At 40.0% G+C, this 21,984-nt stretch overlaps 1 protein-coding gene and 1 long non-coding RNA gene across 2 annotated transcripts; both read left to right on the forward strand.

Annotated features, from left to right (window-relative positions):
* LOC110433755 lies at positions 11,700-13,876 on the forward strand. Its single transcript, XM_021456324.1, has 7 exons — positions 11,700-11,777; positions 11,898-12,012; positions 12,724-12,805; positions 12,885-13,017; positions 13,144-13,292; positions 13,395-13,812; positions 13,853-13,876. The coding sequence occupies exons 1-7, from the start codon at positions 11,700-11,702 to the stop codon at positions 13,874-13,876; spliced, it is 999 nt and encodes a 332-aa protein (XP_021311999.1).
* On the forward strand, positions 13,949-15,366 carry LOC110433381. Its single transcript, XR_002450797.1, has 7 exons — positions 13,949-14,005; positions 14,116-14,179; positions 14,286-14,347; positions 14,453-14,516; positions 14,679-14,791; positions 14,873-14,948; positions 15,071-15,366. It is a non-coding gene; the product is annotated as an uncharacterized LOC110433381 (long non-coding RNA).

Genomic DNA, 21,984 nt, shown 5'->3' on the forward strand with positions numbered 1-21,984 from the left:
ATATATTTTATGATAAATTTTAGAGTAATAATTTGGTATTATAAATTTTAGTGCTTTTTTAGAATTTGATCAAAGTTTTAAAACTTTAACTTATAACTCTAAGAGCTAAAACTTTTAGAAATAGAGAGAGTACGACCATCCTACATATAAGCAATATAAGTTTTGTAATGTAAGATATGGCCAATGATTTTAGACCACCGAAAATAATACTTTTCTCAGTGAAATACAAGAACTGAATCAAGGTATCATAGGTTTCTCACGGCTTCTGTGGGTGTGTTCCCCGTAGCATGTTAGAGGTGTTGTTGTGTGTTGTCTTCCTGCCATGGAGGCCTTGTTTACATTCAAAAGTTTTTAGATTTTGATATTGTAGCACTTCTGTTTGTATTTGATAATTATTATTTAACTATAGACTAAGTAGGCTTAAAAATTCGTCTCATAAATTTTAAATAAACTGTGAAATTAGTTTTTGTTTTCGTTTATATTTAGTGCTCCATGCATGGACCGTAAGATTCGATGTGACGAGAAATCTTGAAAAGCTTTTGGATTTTGGGTAATCTAAACAAGAAGCGGCAACATCTGCAGCAAGGGGTGACAAGCAGGCCTAATATTTTCTTTAGCTTTCCATCAGAGATGCCCGTCCTCTTCCTCCCCCGTCTCCGTCTCTAGTGATTCTTGTGCTATCGCCTATTTTGGGTTAGCTTGGTCCTCGGTGTCCATTCAAATTTTGATTTCTAATAAGCGTGCGGAAAATATTATTAAGTTTTCTTTTATGAATTGCATAAACGTAAACACTCATATTCACATCCATCTACGAACGTCCGCACACTTCTACAATGTAAAACTGAGAAAAAACGAGTACATGGCGGACAAGTTTCATCATAAGAAATCGACTAGCTTAGTTTGCAAAAATATTACCAAGTTGAAGTGGTGTTGCACGTAATTTCAACTTGGCACAAAGACAAAGGTTCAATATATTTTCTATTTAGGGTCTGTTTGGTTGGGAGGGCTCGTCTCCGGTTCTAATTCTGGCTCCTCTAAATAAGCTCTACCAAACATTCTCTTGGATAATCATTTCTTAGTAAAAACACTAGAGCCGGAGCTATTTTGAAAAAAGTTATAAATTGTGGTTCCTCTAGAACGGCTCTAACTTTAAAAAAAGCCCAAGAAGTCATGCTAAACACCCTTTTTATTTAACTATCTTGCATTAATAACCAGTTCAGTTCGACGAGTTGCGAACAGCAAAGTTGAGATCTCGCAAATCAAAATGCTCAGAGGTGGTTCAAGACCACACGATTCGTGGAAATAAACAATGGTCATGCTTTAAAAAATGTAAATCCGTGCTAGTACAATATTATTGATGCACGGCCAAATCTCAACGTAGTACTAGCACGTTCTCGACAAAAAAAAATGATTGGTTCCTTCATCGGAAGAACAAAAAAAATACTAAGATCGTGTCGTTAGTCCGTGCGATGTCGCATTATTATTAGTGGCTCATTATTTTTGTCAGAAGAGGTTCTCTACTCCGTACTTCTCCAGGTTGCGATTTTCTTCTGCTATCAGCTCAGCTGAACGCCGTGCGAGCTGAACACCGTGCGGCTATCTCTGGCTCTGTGGTCGCTCTCCTAATAAATAAGCCACACATCGATGATTTTGATGGAAATCTGAATTCTACCAAATTAAGGGCACTTATAGTGGAGAAAGTATGTTAGTTTCTATAAATATTAAAATTAAAAAACCAAGTATAAGTAAAAAAATGGGTCTTCATGGTTATCGATGGATAGGAAACTACTCATATCCTATTGAGAGAGAGCAAACATGATTTCTTTCACTACTGTCTTATACTATAGGAATTTTGTACTGACAGAAATAATTTATTGATACAATGTCTTATACTATGAAAATTGTTAATAATTTTATGAATTGGAAATGCCTTAAGACCATTTTCAATGGAGGTTTTATTTACCTAGTTTCGAACGTATCCTTATTTTGAAAATAGTGCATAAGAGTTTTATCTCTATGAAACTCTCTCTACTCAAAACTTTTGTCATCTCTCTCTTTATTAATATGGTGTCATATCAACATATTTAATGCTCATGTGATCTAAGAGTGAACTCGATGTTGCACATTCCAAATTTCCAATCCCTACCTCATTGATTTCTTCCTCACGGTCACGGCATGGCACAACGGGACGTTGCAAGGTCTTGTCCAAGCAATGCATTTATGCCCCCCACAACTCACAATCACAGCTCGTCAACTTAGGTTAGTCTCAATGGAGTTTTATTAGAGTTTTATAAACATTAAATATATTGATGTGACATTATATTAATGAAGAGAAATGATAAGAGTTTTACGAGGGTAGAGAGAGTTTCATGGGATGAAACTCTTATGTTCTATTTTCAAAATATTTGTATGTTAGAAAGTGGATCATGAAACTCTCACTGATCATGACCTTACATGGTGGAAGGCTGGAAGGTTACATGTACTCCCTCTATACCCATAAAAAAATCATTTTGACAAGATTTGGATCAAATATTGAGAATATAAATCATAAATACTTTCTAAGTTGTTGGTTTTAAAAATATAAAAATCATAAAAATATATATACACTAATTTTTAATAAATATTTTTTTATAAAAAATAAAAAGTTAAAGTTAAATTTTAAAGATCATGTCGTTGTTTTAAATGACTTTTTTTATGGGTTCAGAAGAAGTATCAAGTATGTAACTACCGACGGGAGCGATTCAGAACCTGGGCCACCAAGGACGCTCCGGGACTTCGGCCTGTACTGGGCCAGGTCAAGCGTCGCTGCAAGCACCCCCACCGCTACCGGCTACCGGCCCAATGGCCGTCTACTCGCACCTCTAAAGGCCCGTTGGCTTTCTCACCAATGACTGCCAGGAAAAGTTCCCGGCCATAATTCTACACATTATGTCTGTGGAATTCTCCGGCACCTCGCTCCGGCCACGTTAGCAGAGTTATTTTGGCCCGTTAGATCCTGTCTTCGATGGCCAGATCTCGTTTCAGCTCCTGTTTTGTTTTGTCGGCGCGTGGTGCTCAGCTTGGACCACTGTTTGCGGCTCCATCTTCGCGTCCCGTCGTCTCTCTCAGTTTTCTCCGTCTTTCTCTCTGGCTTCCACTCACCGCTTTATTCGCCTGCTCCCCACTTCGTCTTCCTTGTTTTGTCCGCCTGCGCCGCCTCGTGGCTGCCGGTGGTCCGGTGTGCGTCCCGTCGTCCGCGGCTCCTGTACCTGGTCCCGTGTGCCGTCCTCTACCGGCCTCGGCTGCGTTGGGTCGCAGCTGCTCGTCATCCTGTCTGCCTCCGCGCCGTTATTCTTCCCGGAGGGGTTGCCGGGGTGTCTTTTTCTACCGGATTCGACTGTTCCGGGACGCGCCTGTCCGCGGCCTCGTCTGCCTGCTTTCCTCTACGGTCGTTGGTCGCTGTGTCCGTCGTCTTGCCGGATTTCGGCGCTTCGGGTTCCAGCTGCCTGCGATTTCGGCTGCCTGCCGTCCGTCGCTGCCTCCTGGGTGGCCGTTGCTCGCCGTGCCTCCTCGTGTTCCTGCATTCTAGCGTCGCTGTGCTTCCGAGGTATTGTTTTCTTTTTTGTTTTTTCTGTTAGTGCCGCGAACGCGCGGGGTCTTTTTTTCCTGGCCGGATCTACTTTTGCCGTTTCCACACTGTGTCTTCAGCTGCCTATCGGCTGACCAGCTTTGTCATCCCCATTTTATTTAGTGCTATTTATTTATGCTACGAATGAATGCCTATGAATTAATGCTACTTCGTTTACATAATGCAAATTTGTGGGTAGTGTTGCAGAACGTACCGATTTACCTGCATGCTATACATACCTGTGTATGGAAACGACAGATTCGTATCTGCCTGTGTACCAAACAGATTTGTATTTAACATGCTGGAAATTCTTGATTTACTTGCTGCAAGTTTGTACATAGTTTCTGAACTACATGTTGGCCGCAAAAAAAAATCCTTACATTATGTGTTATTATCTTTTTGATCTGACAAACCTCATATTTTTTATGTTCCTATTGCCCTCTGTCTTCACATTATATATATGTTCTTTTTGTTTCTTCAGGAAAATCATATATTTCGTATTGCTGCCGTTCTTCCTTGTTGCTTTGCAGGGCCTGTGGTTTCAGTTACCGTTCGAGCTATTCCGTGTTCTTATTTCCAAAACTCCTACTACAGTGGAGGCGTACTTATTCTGCTTGCTTCCGTTTAGGTATGTTTTTTCGTTCCTTTACATTATGTACTACCTATTTGTTGTACTTTTGGTGCTTAATTATCGTTTCTATGCTCCTTAATTCTTTACCTGCTATACTATGTATCCTACGGTTTTACATTGTGTATCACCTAAATGTTGTACTTTTAGTGCTGGATTATCATTTTTATGTTCCTTATTTTTTTTACCTGTGATATCATATATCCTACGTTATGTTCTGACACTCCAGTTGCGTGCTTTTTTTGTTTTCCCTTGCCTTTTGTTTCCATTTATTTTATTAAATAAAAAAAAGATGAAGATAGCGAAGCATCAGCAGATGGTGTAGGCGATATCATGATGCCCGGCGGTGGATCTTTATTTTGCTCTATATATTTCCATTGCTTTGCCTCCTCTTCCTGTCATATTGCTCTATCTTTCTCCGCTTCAGTTTATTCCCCCATTTTTCGGTCAAATGTGTCCTGCTCGTAGAGTTTACACCCCGTCTTCTTGCCTTTTGTGTGTTACCTGTGGTTTTGGGGTAACTACATTTTACATAATCTTTGTTATTAACCTTGTTACTTTGTTCTCTCTTCTTGCCTAGATGTTTGTTGTTCGCATTTCTTATTTATCAATGTTATATGTGGTTGCCCAGCGTTGTTGCCTTCCCTATGCTCACATTATACGCGAGATTACGCCTGACGGATATACCCTCTATGGTGTAGAGTTGCAATTACCATCATTATTTATCCATGATATGCCCCGTTCCCTTTTTTTTTGGTCCTCAACAGTCCTCGATTCCACTATTCTATATGAGGATGGTTCTACTGCTCCATACGAGGATGCTGCTTGCCAGGCACTTAGATGCTTGCAGTCAATATATTCATTCACAGTGGTCGACTATAGTTATAGTACCATGGTTACTCGGCAGCAACTTTTTAATCGCGTGTTCTCTGTTGCGAATAGGGGTGCACAGCTTGCACGTATGGTTGTTGCGATGTCACACAATGGTTCACCTACAGATCTACATGTACTGTGTTGTGCCGAGCGTGTGCTTGATGACCTTAATATTTTGATGAATCCTACTAGGCTTTAGGTGTAATCAGTTTTGCTCTATTCGTAAAAATCCCTTTTCTATTTTATTTCCTTTGTGTTGTGTATTTGCTTCCACTGCCTTTCTGGAACTTAACAGTTGTTTCTTCATTTTATTTTTATGACCTCTGATTTTCTGGCCGTGTTTTCCCTCATATTACGTGCAAAACGCATGGTTATGTTGGGTACAACACATATAAGATATGAATAGAACCATAAACATGTAGTAGATGATGGTGCCTAACCAGGAACATAACGCCCTCTATTTTCCTGAGTTGCCTACTAAGATTATGTCTGCTGTGTATGGCTTTCTTGTTCTTCGTATGTTTGTTTCATCTTCTATTGTGGGTCCCTTCGTCAGTAATGGAGAGAGGTTCTCAGGATGCGAAGACACATGCATGTATGTAATGATGCACAAATTCTTCTATGTTGAATGCTTGTTTCTATTATTTATCGTTTATTATTCCTGCTTATGTTTTATCTATTTTCTATGTTTGTTACATATATATACATATATATATGTGGCTTGGTGCTTGTCGTCCGCGATGAACGCATCGTTGTTATAGGCTTGCAGCCTCATGGTGCCATAAATTTGTTACCTGCATCTACTCAGGCACCTTGTATGTTATTCTTCTACACTTTTCCCTTTCTTCCTTTCTTTATTTGTTCATTCAAAGTTATTTCTGCTTCTCTGTTCTATTGGATCAGTTATCTCCAATATCACTGATAGTCCTGCACCTCAACGTGTTGTGACACGTCGTGGAAGGCAGAGGCTGTTTGGACATCAGCCTGCTGCAGCCACGCAAAATGCGCCAGTGCGGGTGTTGCCGCGCATTGGTAATCTAAATCTTTTACGCCATTATAGGCATTCTATTTTTTTGCTACCTGGTTATATTACACGCCTTTTAACCATTCAATCTGGTCGTTGTAACAGGCCAGTCCTCTTTGTATGCCGAAACCTCAGCCTGTCATGTGCCCACAGAGTTTTCTACTCAGTTTGACTCGGGTACCTCTCAATGTACCTACGTCTTCTTATATCATCCTTTGTACTCATCCTATTCTGTTCTTTTCTGGTACCCTCTCAAGTGTTCACTCCTGATCGACATGAAGTTAGCAGTCCTCAGGCTACTGAGTCTCGTTGTAGAAGGAAACGGAAGCTTGATCAGCGCTTCTTAGCACGTACAGGTGACATATCATGATGCACATTTTGACAGATTGCCGGTTTGTCCTCTTTGTTCTTATATCCTTTGGTCTCTACTTCCCATATTTATAGGAGTACAATCAGAATCTAATCATTCGATGAGCTGTGGTCATTTTGATCCTGTCTTCCTTGAAGCACTCAAAGGTACACCGTGTGTAAATCATTGACCCCTCTTCAACCTTATGCTTCTTGATTCTTTCTATGCTTGTTTTTAGCGATGCTATTCTAATACCGTTTCCAAAACACCACAGCATCATATCCTGGCAGATCATACTACGGTCCACCAGATTTCAAGTGCTTTCACTGTGCTGCAGTTTTCTGGTATCGTGAAAGGCTACGACCAAATATGCCCTGCCATGCATCTGATGTGGTTTATAACAATTGCTGCAAGCGTGGAAGGATTGTTATACCACCTTTTCAACCAAGACCAGAGCCGTTAGCTTCACTAGCCAGGTTTGATGGTGATGCAAGATCTAATAGATTCATGAAAAATATACGCCGGTACAATTGCCTCTTCGCTTTTACTTCCATGGGAGCAAACATAGATCGCTCACTGAATGATGGTCGTGGTCCTCCTGTATTCAAAATTTGTGGTCAGGTCCACCATCGTATAGGGTCTTTACTTCCGCTGGATGGTGAGCCTCCCAAATTCATACAGTTGTATGTGTATGACACATCAAATGAGATCAGCAATAGATTACATGCTCTCGATCCTTGTGATGCTTCTGGCGCCAACTTGGATGTCTCAGTGGTCCAAGCTCTTACACACATGATTGACCAGCATAATCCTTTGGCTAGGCAATTCCGTCATGCAAGAGATAGGTTGCATGAACATGGTGACGAGGAATTTATCATTAGAATTATTGGAGCTAGAGAAGGAGACCCAGTACAGTATAATCTTCCTACAGTTGATCAGCTTGCGATGCTTGTTGTTGGGGATTTCTCTCTTGATACATTTAAGCGTGATATAGTCATACAGTCGCATTCTGGTGAGCTAAAACAGATATCTGCTCTGCACCCTGCTTACATGGCTCTACAATACCCTCTCCTATTTCCATTTGGTGAGCGAGGATTCCAAGTTGGTGTTCTATATGATGGTGTGCAACCTATAGATACAAACGCACGTACAAAAATAACCCAGCAGGATTACTTCTGCTACATGCTACATTACAAACAAAACCAGCCAAACCCGTATCTGTGTTATGGTACTCTTTCAAGTCAAATCAAAGTAGATGCTCGAGCTGCTATTGAAGAGAGTAGGCTACAGTATATTGTTGAGCACCAGTCAGATATTCGGATGGAAACAATTCAAGGTATAGCAGATGCTGTCGATAAAGGATGTATACGGGGTAGTGAAATGGGCAAAATGACCGTACTTCCTGCCTCATTCACCGGCGGTCGGCGTTATATGCTACAAAATTATCATGATGCCATAGCTATCTGCAGAGAGTATGGTCCCCCCGACTTCTTTGTTACCTTCACGTGCAATCCTAAGTGGCCTGAAATTGTGGAGGGAACTCTAGAGGGAGGCCAACGGTCAACTGATAGATCTGACATTGTTGTTAGAATCTTCAACATGAAGCTTGAGGAGCTATTGCATGATATACGTAGTGGCTCTGCCTTCGGGACATGTACCGCAGGTATCTATACATGTCATTAGCTCAGTCCCCAACCTCCATTGCGACTACTTATACTTCTTTCGCATACGGTGTTCCCTCCTTTGTGCACACTCTTACAAAATTCTTAATCCTTATTATACCAACTCTTTGTGTTCTCTCCGTTGTGCAGTGTTACACACGGTTGAATTCCAAAAGCGTGGTTTGCCACATGCTCATATCATCCTATGGATTTCTGCTGACACAGTTAACCCTACGCCAACACTCATAGATTCTTTTGTCACGACAGAAATACCAGATCCAGCTATTGATCCCTTGGCATATGCTCTTGTTGCTGAACACATGGTGCATGGACCGTGCGGACGACAACATCCTACTTGCCCTTGCATGAAGAACAATAGGTGTTCAAAGTTCTTCCCAAAATCACATCAAGATGAAACATCTGTCGATGCAGATGGCTTTGCTATGTACCGACGCCGGAAAAATGACCTCTACATTGATAAAGGAGGCCAACGACTTGATAATACGTGGGTTGTTCCCTATAATCCACATCTACTTAAGAAATATCAGGCTCACATAAATGTTGAATGGTGCAATAAAACGATTTTCGTCAAGTATCTGTTCAAATATGTTACCAAAGGTGCTGATTGCAGCAAGATCTACCTTTCTAGAGTCCGTAGCGGAGAAGATGCCCCATATGACAAAGAAACAGAAACTGTCAACGAGGTCAAGGAATATTTAGACTGCCGCTATATATGTGAACAGGATGCATGCTGGCGCATACTAGGTTTTGACATTCATAGACACTATCCAGCCGTAGAAAGAATGCCTGTTCATTTGCCTAATGATAACTATGTTACATACAGTGCTCGAGCTCAGATGGACAAATTATTATCCTTAGAATTCCTTCGCAAAACAATGTTGACTGAATGGTTTGTGGCAAATCAAATGCATCCTGCTGCTCGCAGTCTTACGTATCTCCAATTTCCCTCAAAATGGAGATGGGAGGCTAGAACGAGATGTTGGGAAAGGAGAAAAGATAATAGACCTAAGATAGGTAGACTATATTATGTGCATCCTTCGGCTGGAGAAAGATATTATCTACGAATGCTCTTGCTCAGAGTTAGGGGAGCAACCAGTTTCTCTGAGCTTCGCTGTCACAATAGTGTCCGTTATGGTACATTCAAGGAAGCCTGTAAATCTAGGGGTTTGATAGGAGATGATCAGGAATGGTACAACGCGTTTGATGAGGCTGCTGCTTGGGCTACATCATCACAACTACGGAAGCTTTTTGTTACCATGCTTCTATTCTGTGAAGTTGGTGATGAATATGCTTTCTTCGATAGAGTTTGGCAGCTTCTTAGTGATGACATTCAGTACCAGCTTAGAGATATTCTAGGTGACAGATCGTACCGTATGTCTGATCGAGATCTTAAAGATTCCTTGTTAGATGAGTTATCCGCGATATTTTCAAACAGCGGTTATAACATTCGTGACTTCAACCTACCACACAGGAGCACCTTTGTTGCCTGTCCATCAGTGAATCGACTCATTGAGGAAGAGTTATCATATCCGATAGAACAAGTTGCCAGTGAAAATTCTACATTCCTCAATCTGAATTTTGGTCAGTTGCAAGCTTTCCATACAATAGTCAACACCGTACTTCATAATGAACCTGGCTTTTTCTTTGTTTCTGGTTATGGAGGGACAGGCAAAACATATCTTTGGAAGTGTATAGTTGCTCATCTTAGAGCACAACACAAGATAGTTTTGACAGTTGCTTCCTCAGGTGTTGCCTCCTTGTTGCTTCCAGGCGGGCGTACTGCTCACTCACGTTTCAAGATCCCTTGTGACCTTGATGAAGCTACGGTTTGTGAAATTAAGAGAGGGACCATACTCTCTGAACTAATAGAGGTAACCTCTCTTATAATATGGGATGAAGCTCTCATGACCAATAGAAAAGCATTTGAAGCCGTTGATAGAAGCCTTCGTGACATACAATCTGCTCACTGCCCCGATGCTTCTTCTATTCCATTTGGTGGGAAAGTTGTTGTTCTCGGTGGTGATCTGAGACAGATACTTCCTGTCGTTGAAGGTGGAAGTAGAGCTCAAGTTGTTCATGCTACCATAGTAAATTCACCTCTTTGGTTTCATGTCAAAATCCTTCACTTAACAGAAAATATGCGGCTTTCAGCATTTACCACAGATCCCAGCAAACACCAAGACCTCACATATTTTGCTGCGTGGCTGTTGGATGTTGGTGAAGGTAATGTTCAGTCTATAGCTAAAGAGGGCGAGGCTGAACCTTCATGGATTAAAATCCCACATGATTTACTCCTAACCACTAGCGGTGATAAACTGGACTGTATTGTGCATGCTTTATATCCAGATTTACTACAGAGATACAAAGATGAAATATATCTCCAAGAAAGAGCTATCCTAGCTCCTACAAACGAGATTGCAGAGACAGTAAATGACTATATCGTCTCCCTCTTGCCCGCCACTGCAACAGAATATTTAAGTTGTGATAGTATATCAAAATCAGCGGTGGGACATGAATCATATGAGTTATTATACCCTGTTGAGTTCTTAAACTCATTGAATGGAAATAACTTCCCCCAGCATATATTAAGCCTCAAAATAGGAGTGCCCGTAATGCTTCTGCGTAATCTGAATCAGAGAGATGGGCTCTGCAACGGCACAAGACTTATTGTTACACGACTGGGCCATAAAATCATAGAGGCAAAGCTGATTACTGGCCCTCGTGCGGGTGATGTTGTATTTATACCCCGCATCTCTCTTACATTGAAATCCACAAAATGGCCGTTCATCCTCGAAAGACGACAATTCCCGATTAAAGTTTGCTATGCCATGACAATTAATAAAAGTCAAGGCCAGACTCTCTCCTACGTGGGTGTCTATCTTAAGAAACCTGTTTTTAGTCATGGTCAGTTATATGTTGCTCTCTCTCGTGTCACTTCAAGACAAGGCCTCAAACTTCTGATATTGGACGACGATGGCGAGTGTACTGATGAAACAAGAAATGTTGTTTACAAGGAAATTTTCGCTTCACTTATACCTCCATGTGTAACTCTATAGTGTACATCATATAATATAATGGCAGTCCTTTTCAGTAAAGCCGTCAGTTGTTTGCTAATGTTCATCCTTATATTCAATTGAGAACTTTTCGATTATTTGGCACTGCCTTCGCATCTACTTACTACGTCATACTCGCATGCTTCTTATTTTCTACTTCTAATGCTTACCTACATGTATCTTTCTACTACTTTACTACATGTATCCATTCAATAAATCATTATTTGTTAAAAACTATGTACATACCATTCTTATGTTGTATATATGATTCAACAAGCTATGTCTGTTTTTTATCTATTGATTTATACTCATGCTCTTAGGTTGCTATGGTTTACACTAAAATTTTTATATATATTATCTGTTTTTACCATGCTTGTCTTTCCTTACCTGCAGGAACACATGACGCAGCAAGCTTCAACGCCAAGAGTTTACTTAGCAGATCTTACAATACAACCTACAAAGGTTGCTGTATGTGTGCGTGTAATGCGGAAATGGAGCTTCAATGGCAATGAACCTGGTGCTGCAATACGCTACATAGGATTAGTCCTGGCTGATGAGAAGGTGCATTACTACTCATATACTTATAGGTTCTAAGACAGAAATAATTGCTTCATTGTTTATCCACGTTGGATCTGTATTTTAATATTCCAACTCTTATTCTCTGTTCTTTGCATTCTCTAGGGAGATTCTATATATGCTCAGATCCTTCAGGGACAAGTTCATAGGCTAGACTCTCTGCTTCAGCTTCATAGCACATACATCATCAGCAAATTCACTGTTAGAACCTCCAGGACAGGTTACATACCCTTTGAAAGAAGACTCATGATTGAGTTCAATGCATACAGTACTATCAAAGAAGTTCGCGATCCTCCAAATACATTCCCTGCATACATTTACCACATTACACCTTTTTCAAATATCAATCCATTTGGTACAGCGGCAACTAAACTCATTGGTAAGGCCATAGCATGCAAATTGTATTATATTATTACATAATTCCACAAGATCTTTCTATTCTACCTGTGTATATGTATATAATACACAATAAATATATGCAGATCTCCTAGGGATTTTAACTACCGTTGAAAATCTTAGGTCTCTCCCGTTGCCAAAGAAAGAAAGAGTAGCCACTATCAGAGAAATCACTATAAGAAATGAAAGGTACAACTACATCATTTATTTATAATGTTTACAACTTATCTCCTACCACTATCCATCAATAGTTTGACTACATGTATTCACATATTATCCTTTCTGTTCCTATCATTTGTTTCCTCTTTTATATTACATTCTTTTTGTTTTCTCTCTTATCAGCAATGAAGAAATAAAAATAACATTATGGGATGAACGTGCCATAGAGTTCTCTCTACCTACAGCTTCTACTTCAGAAAGTACTCACTCCATTGTTGTTCTCTTCGTCGGCTGCCAACCCGCAAGCCTAAATAGTACGTCCACTTTGCTATCTTATATCATATTATGGTCACATATAACAGTTCTTATTAAACAGATATAACTCAAGCATATGGAGGAAATGCTTGCCAGTGGTACTTCAATCCAGAAATTAAGGAAGCTCAAGCTTTATATAACAGGTATCCTACTATACATACTTCTTTACAGGTTTATGGTCATAACTCAATGCCTCATACTTCCTTTTTTAATGACCAACAGATTAAAGCTTTCTCCAGTTACAATACATACACCACCACCGGAGCTAACTGGTGGACATGAACTCATCCAGCCTATTATGATAGAGCACAAGACCCTCGATGAGCTAAACAGCATTGATCCATATGAGATTCCAGTAAGTCCATCGCATAAGATTGCTCTTCCAATATGACAGCTTCTACTATAAGTATGCTGCTCATATACATCAATCATCCTTCTCAGTTGTAACTTATGTCTGATAGACTTATGAAACTATCTGCAGAAAATAGGATACAAATGCACTGTAACAATCACAAACATACATGAAATGCCAAGGTGGTGGTATGTGGGCTGTGCAAAATGCGGTAAAGCTCCCGAAGTTGAAACAGTACCATTCCTATGTCGGTGCGGCTGGAAAGATAGCACACCTCTGTAAGATATCCATGCTATTTCTTAACCCCACGTAACTCAATATTGCATCAGAATTAATAAAATATTTTCCGCTATATATTTTCTGCTCCAATCTCTACACAGCTACAAGCTCTCATTCCAGGCAAAAGATGATACAGGTGAAGCCCGCTTCTTTGGTTATGACGAAGTCTCACGCAGGATAATACGACGCAACATTGATTTCATGCTGAGGCAAAGTAGACAGGCTGCAGGGCTACCTCAACATTTCAAAGATCTTATTTCCCGCAAGTACACATTTGTGGTCGGTGTCACCAATTCATCGTTCCAAGATCCCAGATTTAGAACATACCTGGTGAAGACAGTCTCGATTGATTATCACGAGAAAGCCTTCGTAGCAAATCAGAACCTATTGGTTCAAACGCCCAGTCAGACTACAGCCTCAACATCTTCTGGTTCCCTCGCCCTACAGATAACTGATCCAAACGCATTGAACAACCAGGTCGAGATGGTCACTCAAATCACAACCCTTACCAATGCTTCGGTATGTACCTATATATTACAAATTGCTATCTTTATGCTAGCTCATATATTACAATCATATGTAGCTATTATATGCTTCATTTCTCTTGCATTATCCCATTCATGTCAGTAAAACACGGTATCTTTTTTATCCTATAGACACCTCCGCCAGCCATTGTAACCGATGACACACCAACTAAGGATGTTACAAACCAGTAAGTTACCTTCATAATTCACGATGGATACATAATAACGACTCATTAAATTACGTGATAGTTCCATACATTTGAACATAACATCAAATCTATATCCTCCTTATTTATAGAGCCCAACACATAAGATCTCTCCAACCCAGGACATTATTTCCTCCTGCTGCCTGTGCAGAGAAAGTGAGTACTCTCAAGCCAGTACTGCCCCCTTCAATTACATATAGGCACCGTTGCACAATCCAAAAAGATACAGACTAACCATGTCGTAATGTCCATGCTCAAACAGACTGATATGGTGTCTGAACAAATAGAAACTGCGAACGCATTGTCTGCACATACAATACCAGAGTAATCATACAAATGCTTCCTCTAAATTATTTTATGTTATTTAGATAGTTGTTTATACACATGAGTTCTGTATTTTTACACAGCTCAACCTACATCTCTAAGCAGATTGCAAGCACCAGGCACACAGGATGGCAGTGGTTCTTTCCCTCCCAGTGCTAAAAATAAAAAGGTGACTTCCGTTATCATTTCTACTGGGTCCTCATAAACATTTTTTGTTCGTAGCCACAACCACCATCCAAATCATGTTCAATTAATTATCATACTTCTACTTTTTGAACTCTGTGTTCATACAACTACAATTTCTCATGTTAATTTATGCCTACGTTCTTAGAATTCCGTTGAACAGAAGGACAGTCATATAGAAAAGGGTAGTCATATAGATGATTCAACCAAAGATGAGCACGTTGCTACGACGGCCATAGCACCACAGCATGGAATTAAAAGGTGAATACACAATCAGCTACTGCTTCATTGCTTTAGTTAGGTTACAAAAATTAATAAATATATATTATATGCACTCCCAAGATCCACTCCTGCTGATTCTGGATGCAAAACAAGGGATGATATCTGCAAAGCCACTCCATCTAAGAGTCACAAATAGGTACAGTAGTTACTTATTTACTAACTCATTATGTCAATACATTCAGTCAATGTTTAGTAGGCTATTAACCCGATCCACTACCAAGCATTAGTCTATCTAACTTCTTATTCATTGTATGCTAGGTTTCAACAACATTGTGCCTCTTGTGCTGCGACAAAGATGCTGCAAAAAAAAAAGAATCCTTTATGATGGAAGAATAAAATCTTTTGGAATCTATGTTTTAGATAATTACCTCTATCGTATTATCTCTAGTCTTCTGTGTATGCTCAACTATGTGTGTTTCTAATTATCTATCTGTAGATTATGTCTTGTAACCTCTTTCACTACTCACGTACCTTTAATCAGGATACACTAAATATCAGAATGTTGCTATACTGCTGTGGTTATGCCCACCATATTCTGTGCGTGATTTACCTTCGACTCCAACGATTAATCCACTATTTGGTTTCCACTTCCTTAATTACATTTTTGTAGTATTTATATTCCATACCATTTTCTTTCTCGTGACAACGACCTATACACCTAGGTATTAAACAAATAGATCAATAGAAGTCATATGATTCATAGTCTCTTCCGTACCCAAAACACTACTTGCAAACAAATCTGTCCGATCTAATTTATCAGGTAAACTAAGGAACCACAACCCATCAAATACAGTAAGACCAAAAGAAAAAAAAAGGAATGTACGATAGGAATAAACACACAAACAAAGTAAACAAATAAAAAGGACTCGACGAAAAAGATATTCTATATCTTGCCATCTTAAAAAAATGGAATAAATAGAATTAATAAAACAGTTACCCAAACAAAAAAAGAGATACCCCGCAGGTAAGAAAAAAAATGGACAAACATAAACTATCCTATCATGTCAGTTTCCTCTCATAAAATAGTGCAGACCCCACCTCAGCTCCTTTCCTTCGCTACTACTTCGGTGGCTTCGCCGCTGGAAAATTCCAGCGACTTTACTGACGGAGACTCCAAAGATTAGCACCAGCTCAATCTCCATTTGCGGCGCAGATCTCCACCCTTGTGCAAACTTCCTCCAGGAAATATTCCATGAGGTAGGTTGGGATCTCCAGTTTACTGCTTTATGGATCCACTATCCTTCACTACACGTACAGGTCCTATTCTTCCATTGCCGGTGCTATCGGCTGATTACACAGCACACCGACAAAGGATTCAACTTATCTACCAATCTTTTTTGTCAGGTTTAACTCATCTACTTCTTCTGCGTGCACGATTCGGCCACCCGTTTACACTGCTTTGCATCAGAACACAGGTATCCCGCATGGCAGCAACCTGACACATCCTTTTAGATCCACTATAATACCAGTCATTATATTGTACACTAATTGATACAGTTTACGTTCTTCAGATAGTGCCTTCTACCACTATTAATTTACGGCCAAAATCAAGGAACGCATAAGCAGCAAACATGGCAACACTATCCATTGCAATGGATCAACGACGTAGGCAACTTTCTTTGTGCATCTCCTTTTCTTCTACACTTTATACACTACAACATATCTGTCATATCCCTTTTACCATATCTATACTGACAGGATCACCCTGTGACAAAAATAAAATAGGAAAGTTAAATGCCATACTTTGATATCCCTGCATTTTCTTTTATTCTACACACTATACTTTTTCTACCTTCCATTGGTAGGATCACGACGAGAGACATCAGTTATTGCCAGAATCAGGCCTGGTGAACCATGTACCATTGGTCCTTATACCATCGCCATGATCATCACAGGAGCACTACAAGAGTATCGAGACATCCTCAGCATTGGATTTTCTTCTACTAATTTTGTCATCGGTTTAAACTCAACTGACATCCAACTTGCTGTTCTCTACTCTCGAGTGATAGAAGCACCAGGAGTCATGCTAGACTTGGTGCCATGGTGCCCTGAGTATGTCAATTTTGATCTTCCATGGATTACCAAACGCACTAACAGAGGTACAACCACTTCTCTACTAAACCTTCTCATATCTATGTTGCCTGACATCTATACGAATTAAAACTGAGACTACTGCTGCAGTTCTTCCACCAGTACAGTCTAAAATTTACATGCAAAATCTCATAAGCCATGGAAAGCCATTGCAGCAGTTTGTTTCCAGCCTAATTAGAGGACAGCACTATGTTACTTCTACAGTAGGTGCATCTCCATTGACACATCTGTTGTCCACTCTTCTATCTTTACAAAACTCAATATGCCTACCATTCTGTATTAACATGATATATGTATGCAGATAATGCAACTGAGCAGAGTCAGATTCACATATCCAACCTCGATACAATGGGAAAAGGAATCTGTACACCAGATTTTAGTTACCTGATGATTTTAGAGCTCAAAGACTTCTATAAAAATAAGTTCACAGCTTTTAGGAAATGTGCACAGTCCTGCAAAGAACTTTGTGACTGTGCATATCAACTCTACGAAGACTTAGACCCGCTTCTCAAATCAATAGGAAACACTACCCAACCCATCAGCAGTGCATCAACAGAAGAAATACAATTCTTCATGCAGAACTTTGTTGGAGATGCACAATCAGAGGCCTTATATATAACTGAAGAGTTGATTGGAATTAGCAACAATATATATCCTCTGTATAACAGCATGACTCCTATTATTGACTTAACCAACTTTAAGAGAAGGCGTCACCCATTACCGGTAATTATTCGCTTTTGTTAAACTACACTACTGATTACTCATTTTGAGACATACAACCATTATACAAAATCATACAACTTACACTCCCTCTAGAGCTTTAGTTTTAAACATACAGCCTATATTACTTCCAGTGGTTCAATTTTACTCTTTTCTATCTTTAATCCCTACATACTAACATCTCCAAACTTATGTCAGGATAACATATCAGGCAGTTATACTTTGCGACTGCAGATTATTCTTAATACTGTGAGCCAAAGAATTCATGGAACATCTGCAACGGTTACAACAGAGGCAACGGCGACTGGTAACCTCATTACATATATCTCTGCACCAAATTGCCATGAGTGCTACAAATCTTCTCCAATGATATCAAAATCTGAGGCTGAGTCAGATGCTATCTATCGGTTTTTAAGACATAAGACAAATGTTCTCGGATATAGCATACTGGACTTAAACTATCCTACTCTTGCTAATTTAGTCTCCGAGATAAATAAATTTAATGAGGAAATTAATGAATTACTACAGTGTGCAACAAAAGCTGCTACCATGATGCAACAGGTACACAAAGATATTAATCAAATGTATCAAACCCTCAAACAACAGATCCCTCAACAACAGATTGCAGATTTAGATGTTTTAGTCCAAGATCTGCTTAGTTGTACAGAAACTTACTCAATGGCTGCAGATCACGGGATAGATGCCTTCAGACAAAACAAGGTACTTACATACCAACCCAACTCTTCATGATTAACTTACAGCTTACGAGATACACTTATATCATCTATATATTAATCTACAGGAAACCTATGAGTCTATCGTTCTTCAAACAAACTACAGATCTAAACCTACTTACTAAATCCACCCTCAGGACACAAACAAGGCACTAGGTACTGAATTCAATCTGCTCTTATGCTTACGATACTTACTTTCTACCTATTGATCACTTTATAATATTAATGCATCTATCTGCAGAATCAAGAACGCATCAACCTATAGCAACCAACCTCTGGGCAGTCTACGATCAACAACCTGTGGACATCATCTAATCCAGCATCGTTGGCAACCAACTGTTTTTTTTTATGAAAGTCGGCAACCAACTGTGATTTGCATCTTGTAAATACACTGAGTATGCATGTAAAAAAATAAGCAGACTCTGCTCATGACATAGACTAGGTGTCTTAAACACCGTATGTTTGCGTGTATCTTTGAAACCAGACTCAGGCTACTATCTGTATAGTATTTAGAACTCAATATGTCGTCCGACTATATATTACAGACTCACTGATGTTGTACACTGTGTACTTACCGAATGACCTATATCATAAGCATTATGAACGATCGATACTCACATCCAAAACCTCTAAACAGCATGATTACAACATAAACCCATATACCAAATAAGGCCATAAATTCTCCCATAGATTTATCCCGACACAGTAAGAGCAATACACAAACCTCCCTCCATTCATATTTTAAGAATTGATAAAAAAAAACAGAACTCAAAAAACGGCCCAAATCAGAAAGCCCACAAACACATAGCCAACCCAGGTTCTCGCCTAAATTACTGTTACAGAGCATTCTATGACACAGTGTATGCGAGCGAAGGAAGGAGGACCTTATCCTAACTTCCCATCCTCTTCCTTGGTTTTCTCCGTCGTTCTTCCAGCTTCTCTTTTCCTCTTTGATTTCCTCGCCTCTTTTCTGCTCCGTTTTCTTTTCTTCCATTGCTGGCCTCCTCAGCTTGCCTTTTGCGCCTGCTGATTGTCTGTTGCTTGCCTCTGCTGCTGCTTGTGCCCCGCTCTCCTAGCGCTGTTGCGCCGCACCGCACCCTCGCTGTATCGTCGCTTCCGCCTTCCGCTGCTGTTGTCGAGGTGGGCTGCGCCACCGCATTCTACTGTCGCGGGTTCCGGGTGCCGGCGGCTTAGCTTGCCTGTCGTCTTTGGTAACATCTGCAGGTGGTCCTGCAGGCTGTCGTGTCCTGCGTCTTCCGGGCGGTATCTCCTGGGCGACCGCTGCTCATCCTCATTGTTCCCGTTCCTAGGTCCTACTGCTCCTCTTCTCTCAGAGGTATTACCTTCTTCGCGATGCATCCTCTTCTTTTCCTCAAATTTAAGATTGTTGTTCCTATGCTTCCCCTTTATTTGATTATCGGGCTACTGGATTCTTAAATTTGCCCACACTCCACAACCATCCTCTTCACTTATCCATCCATCGCCGGCCACCATCCACAACCACAATGAACAACTCAAAATCACAGACAAATCCACTCTGCTATGAGACCCCAGAGCCATAGATCTATAGAAAAATACACTTATCTCCAATCTACTGATGTTTCAGCAGGAACAAGAATACTGCAACAACGACCAAGCGTAACAATCCATTCACCTACCCTCAAGCCATTACAATACGACTGAACATTCACACGCGAACAGGTATGACCGCCATCAATCCCCTAATTACCTCTGCTTTTCTATCATTTGCTCTATTTATATTATTTGTACACTTCTCAAGATTATCCGCATACACAAATGTAGGCTAACATTCACATTACTGCTAAACCTAACAAATCCTAACCTTACTGCTCAGAAAAATTAATATTCAGACTATAGAAATAAATAGCTTCATTTTCATATTTCCCTATTAACAGGTCATCATAAACGCAATGAACCTATATCATTACCCCAACCTCACCATTGTTGAAGAAGACGTCTGCATCAGATTCAGGATCAATCAACTTCGTTCTGCCATAGTCGCAAAAATTCCCCAGCACGAACCACACAACATCACTGTCAAAACTATCCAAACAGCAGTTCAACTGCAGTATGGAGTTTCTTTGGACCACCACAACATATCACAGTTTGCATCAGGATTCTTATTGGAGATACAGTCACCTACCGCTCGAAGCCAGATGATAAGAAAAGGATTTCTAGCCATGTCCCCCTTTAGTTTAAACCTTGTTCCGTGGAACCCAGAGCATGATTCGGCTGCTACTCTAGCATACACCCAGTTACCAGCTCTATCAAACTTTGATCACAATGCTTACGCACGCAACTCCGGCAAACCGCTCAAACACATAAAGATGGAAATAAGCGGCATTCCACCACACCTTTGCAGCAACGCAACTATAAACATGCTGCTAGCCAAACTAGCGACAGTGCAACAGATACTACTAAACCCCAGAGCCCACACATATACAGTATATGCAGATACACATTGCCTTGATGCAATCCCACCAACAGCCAATATAGGCGTTAAAAGGATGCAAGAGGGCAAGCTCCTGTTCCATGTATGGCCCATCTGGTACAATGCAATTGACATGATCTATCCAGATGCCTTCAGCTCCAACAACGCTCACCAACAGAGACAAGACATATCAGGTAATCTCAGAACCTATACAGACAAACATAGTCAAAACATAGACGCACATTATTATCTGCATAACATTTATACATTCTCTAACAAATCAAAAAAACAGGCCAAATAAATAACGCTGCAACCACAGAGCAAGGAACTGATGCACGCCAACCTACAGGTTAGCTACCTTTACAACAACAACCATGTACCCTTAAATACAACATAACATAAACCGGGATATCATTTTCGTACGCAGACGATGAAACAAACTCTGCGCCTCGATCTCCAGGTATAATACGCATTCTTATCCTTCATGTACCAAATTTTTTTGAACCCTTTTGACATTACAGAGAACAAACCATTCTCATACTAACATCCATATAACATGCTCATATCTTCTCAGATGATTACACGTATTGGGCGAAAAGCAACTCAACTGAGTATGAGCCTGGATACGAATCCGACCGCAGCATGAATTACTAAATGGTCTTATGCATAAGACAGAACTACAAGTAGCAAGACGACCCCTTGTAATCTTTCCCGCTATCTCAGCATGCTCTTATCAAATCCTAGCATCTACTTTGCTTAGCGCAATAACAGATACAAACCTCCTTATATTGTATAATATTCGAATTTCAACGTTGAACTACCCAGCATGAATGAAGCTCACATGCGCGCGAGGGCGCGCGCAATCTACTAGTTACTATTTAAACAAAATATACTTAGGAGTAGTTGGTAAAGACTTTACATTGACGACTCCTAAAAGTTCAAATGATTTCGACAATAATATATAAAAAATGTGTGACCATAAACCATCTCATATTTGATCCTATGTAATATGGATACAGGTATTTATATTTCATATTATGGAGAATATCATTTTCTATTCATTTATTATAGAACATTTTTTGTGAAAAATAGAACAAAATATTTATGTTGTTCTCAACGTAGAAAAATGCGCTAGGCAGTTAAAAAAACGCTCTAGGCGTGAAGGGGTAATGCCT

Source organism: Sorghum bicolor, chromosome 3, assembly GCF_000003195.3.
Source record: "Sorghum bicolor cultivar BTx623 chromosome 3, Sorghum_bicolor_NCBIv3, whole genome shotgun sequence".
In the NCBI taxonomy this organism is placed as follows: Eukaryota; Viridiplantae; Streptophyta; class Magnoliopsida; order Poales; family Poaceae; genus Sorghum; species Sorghum bicolor.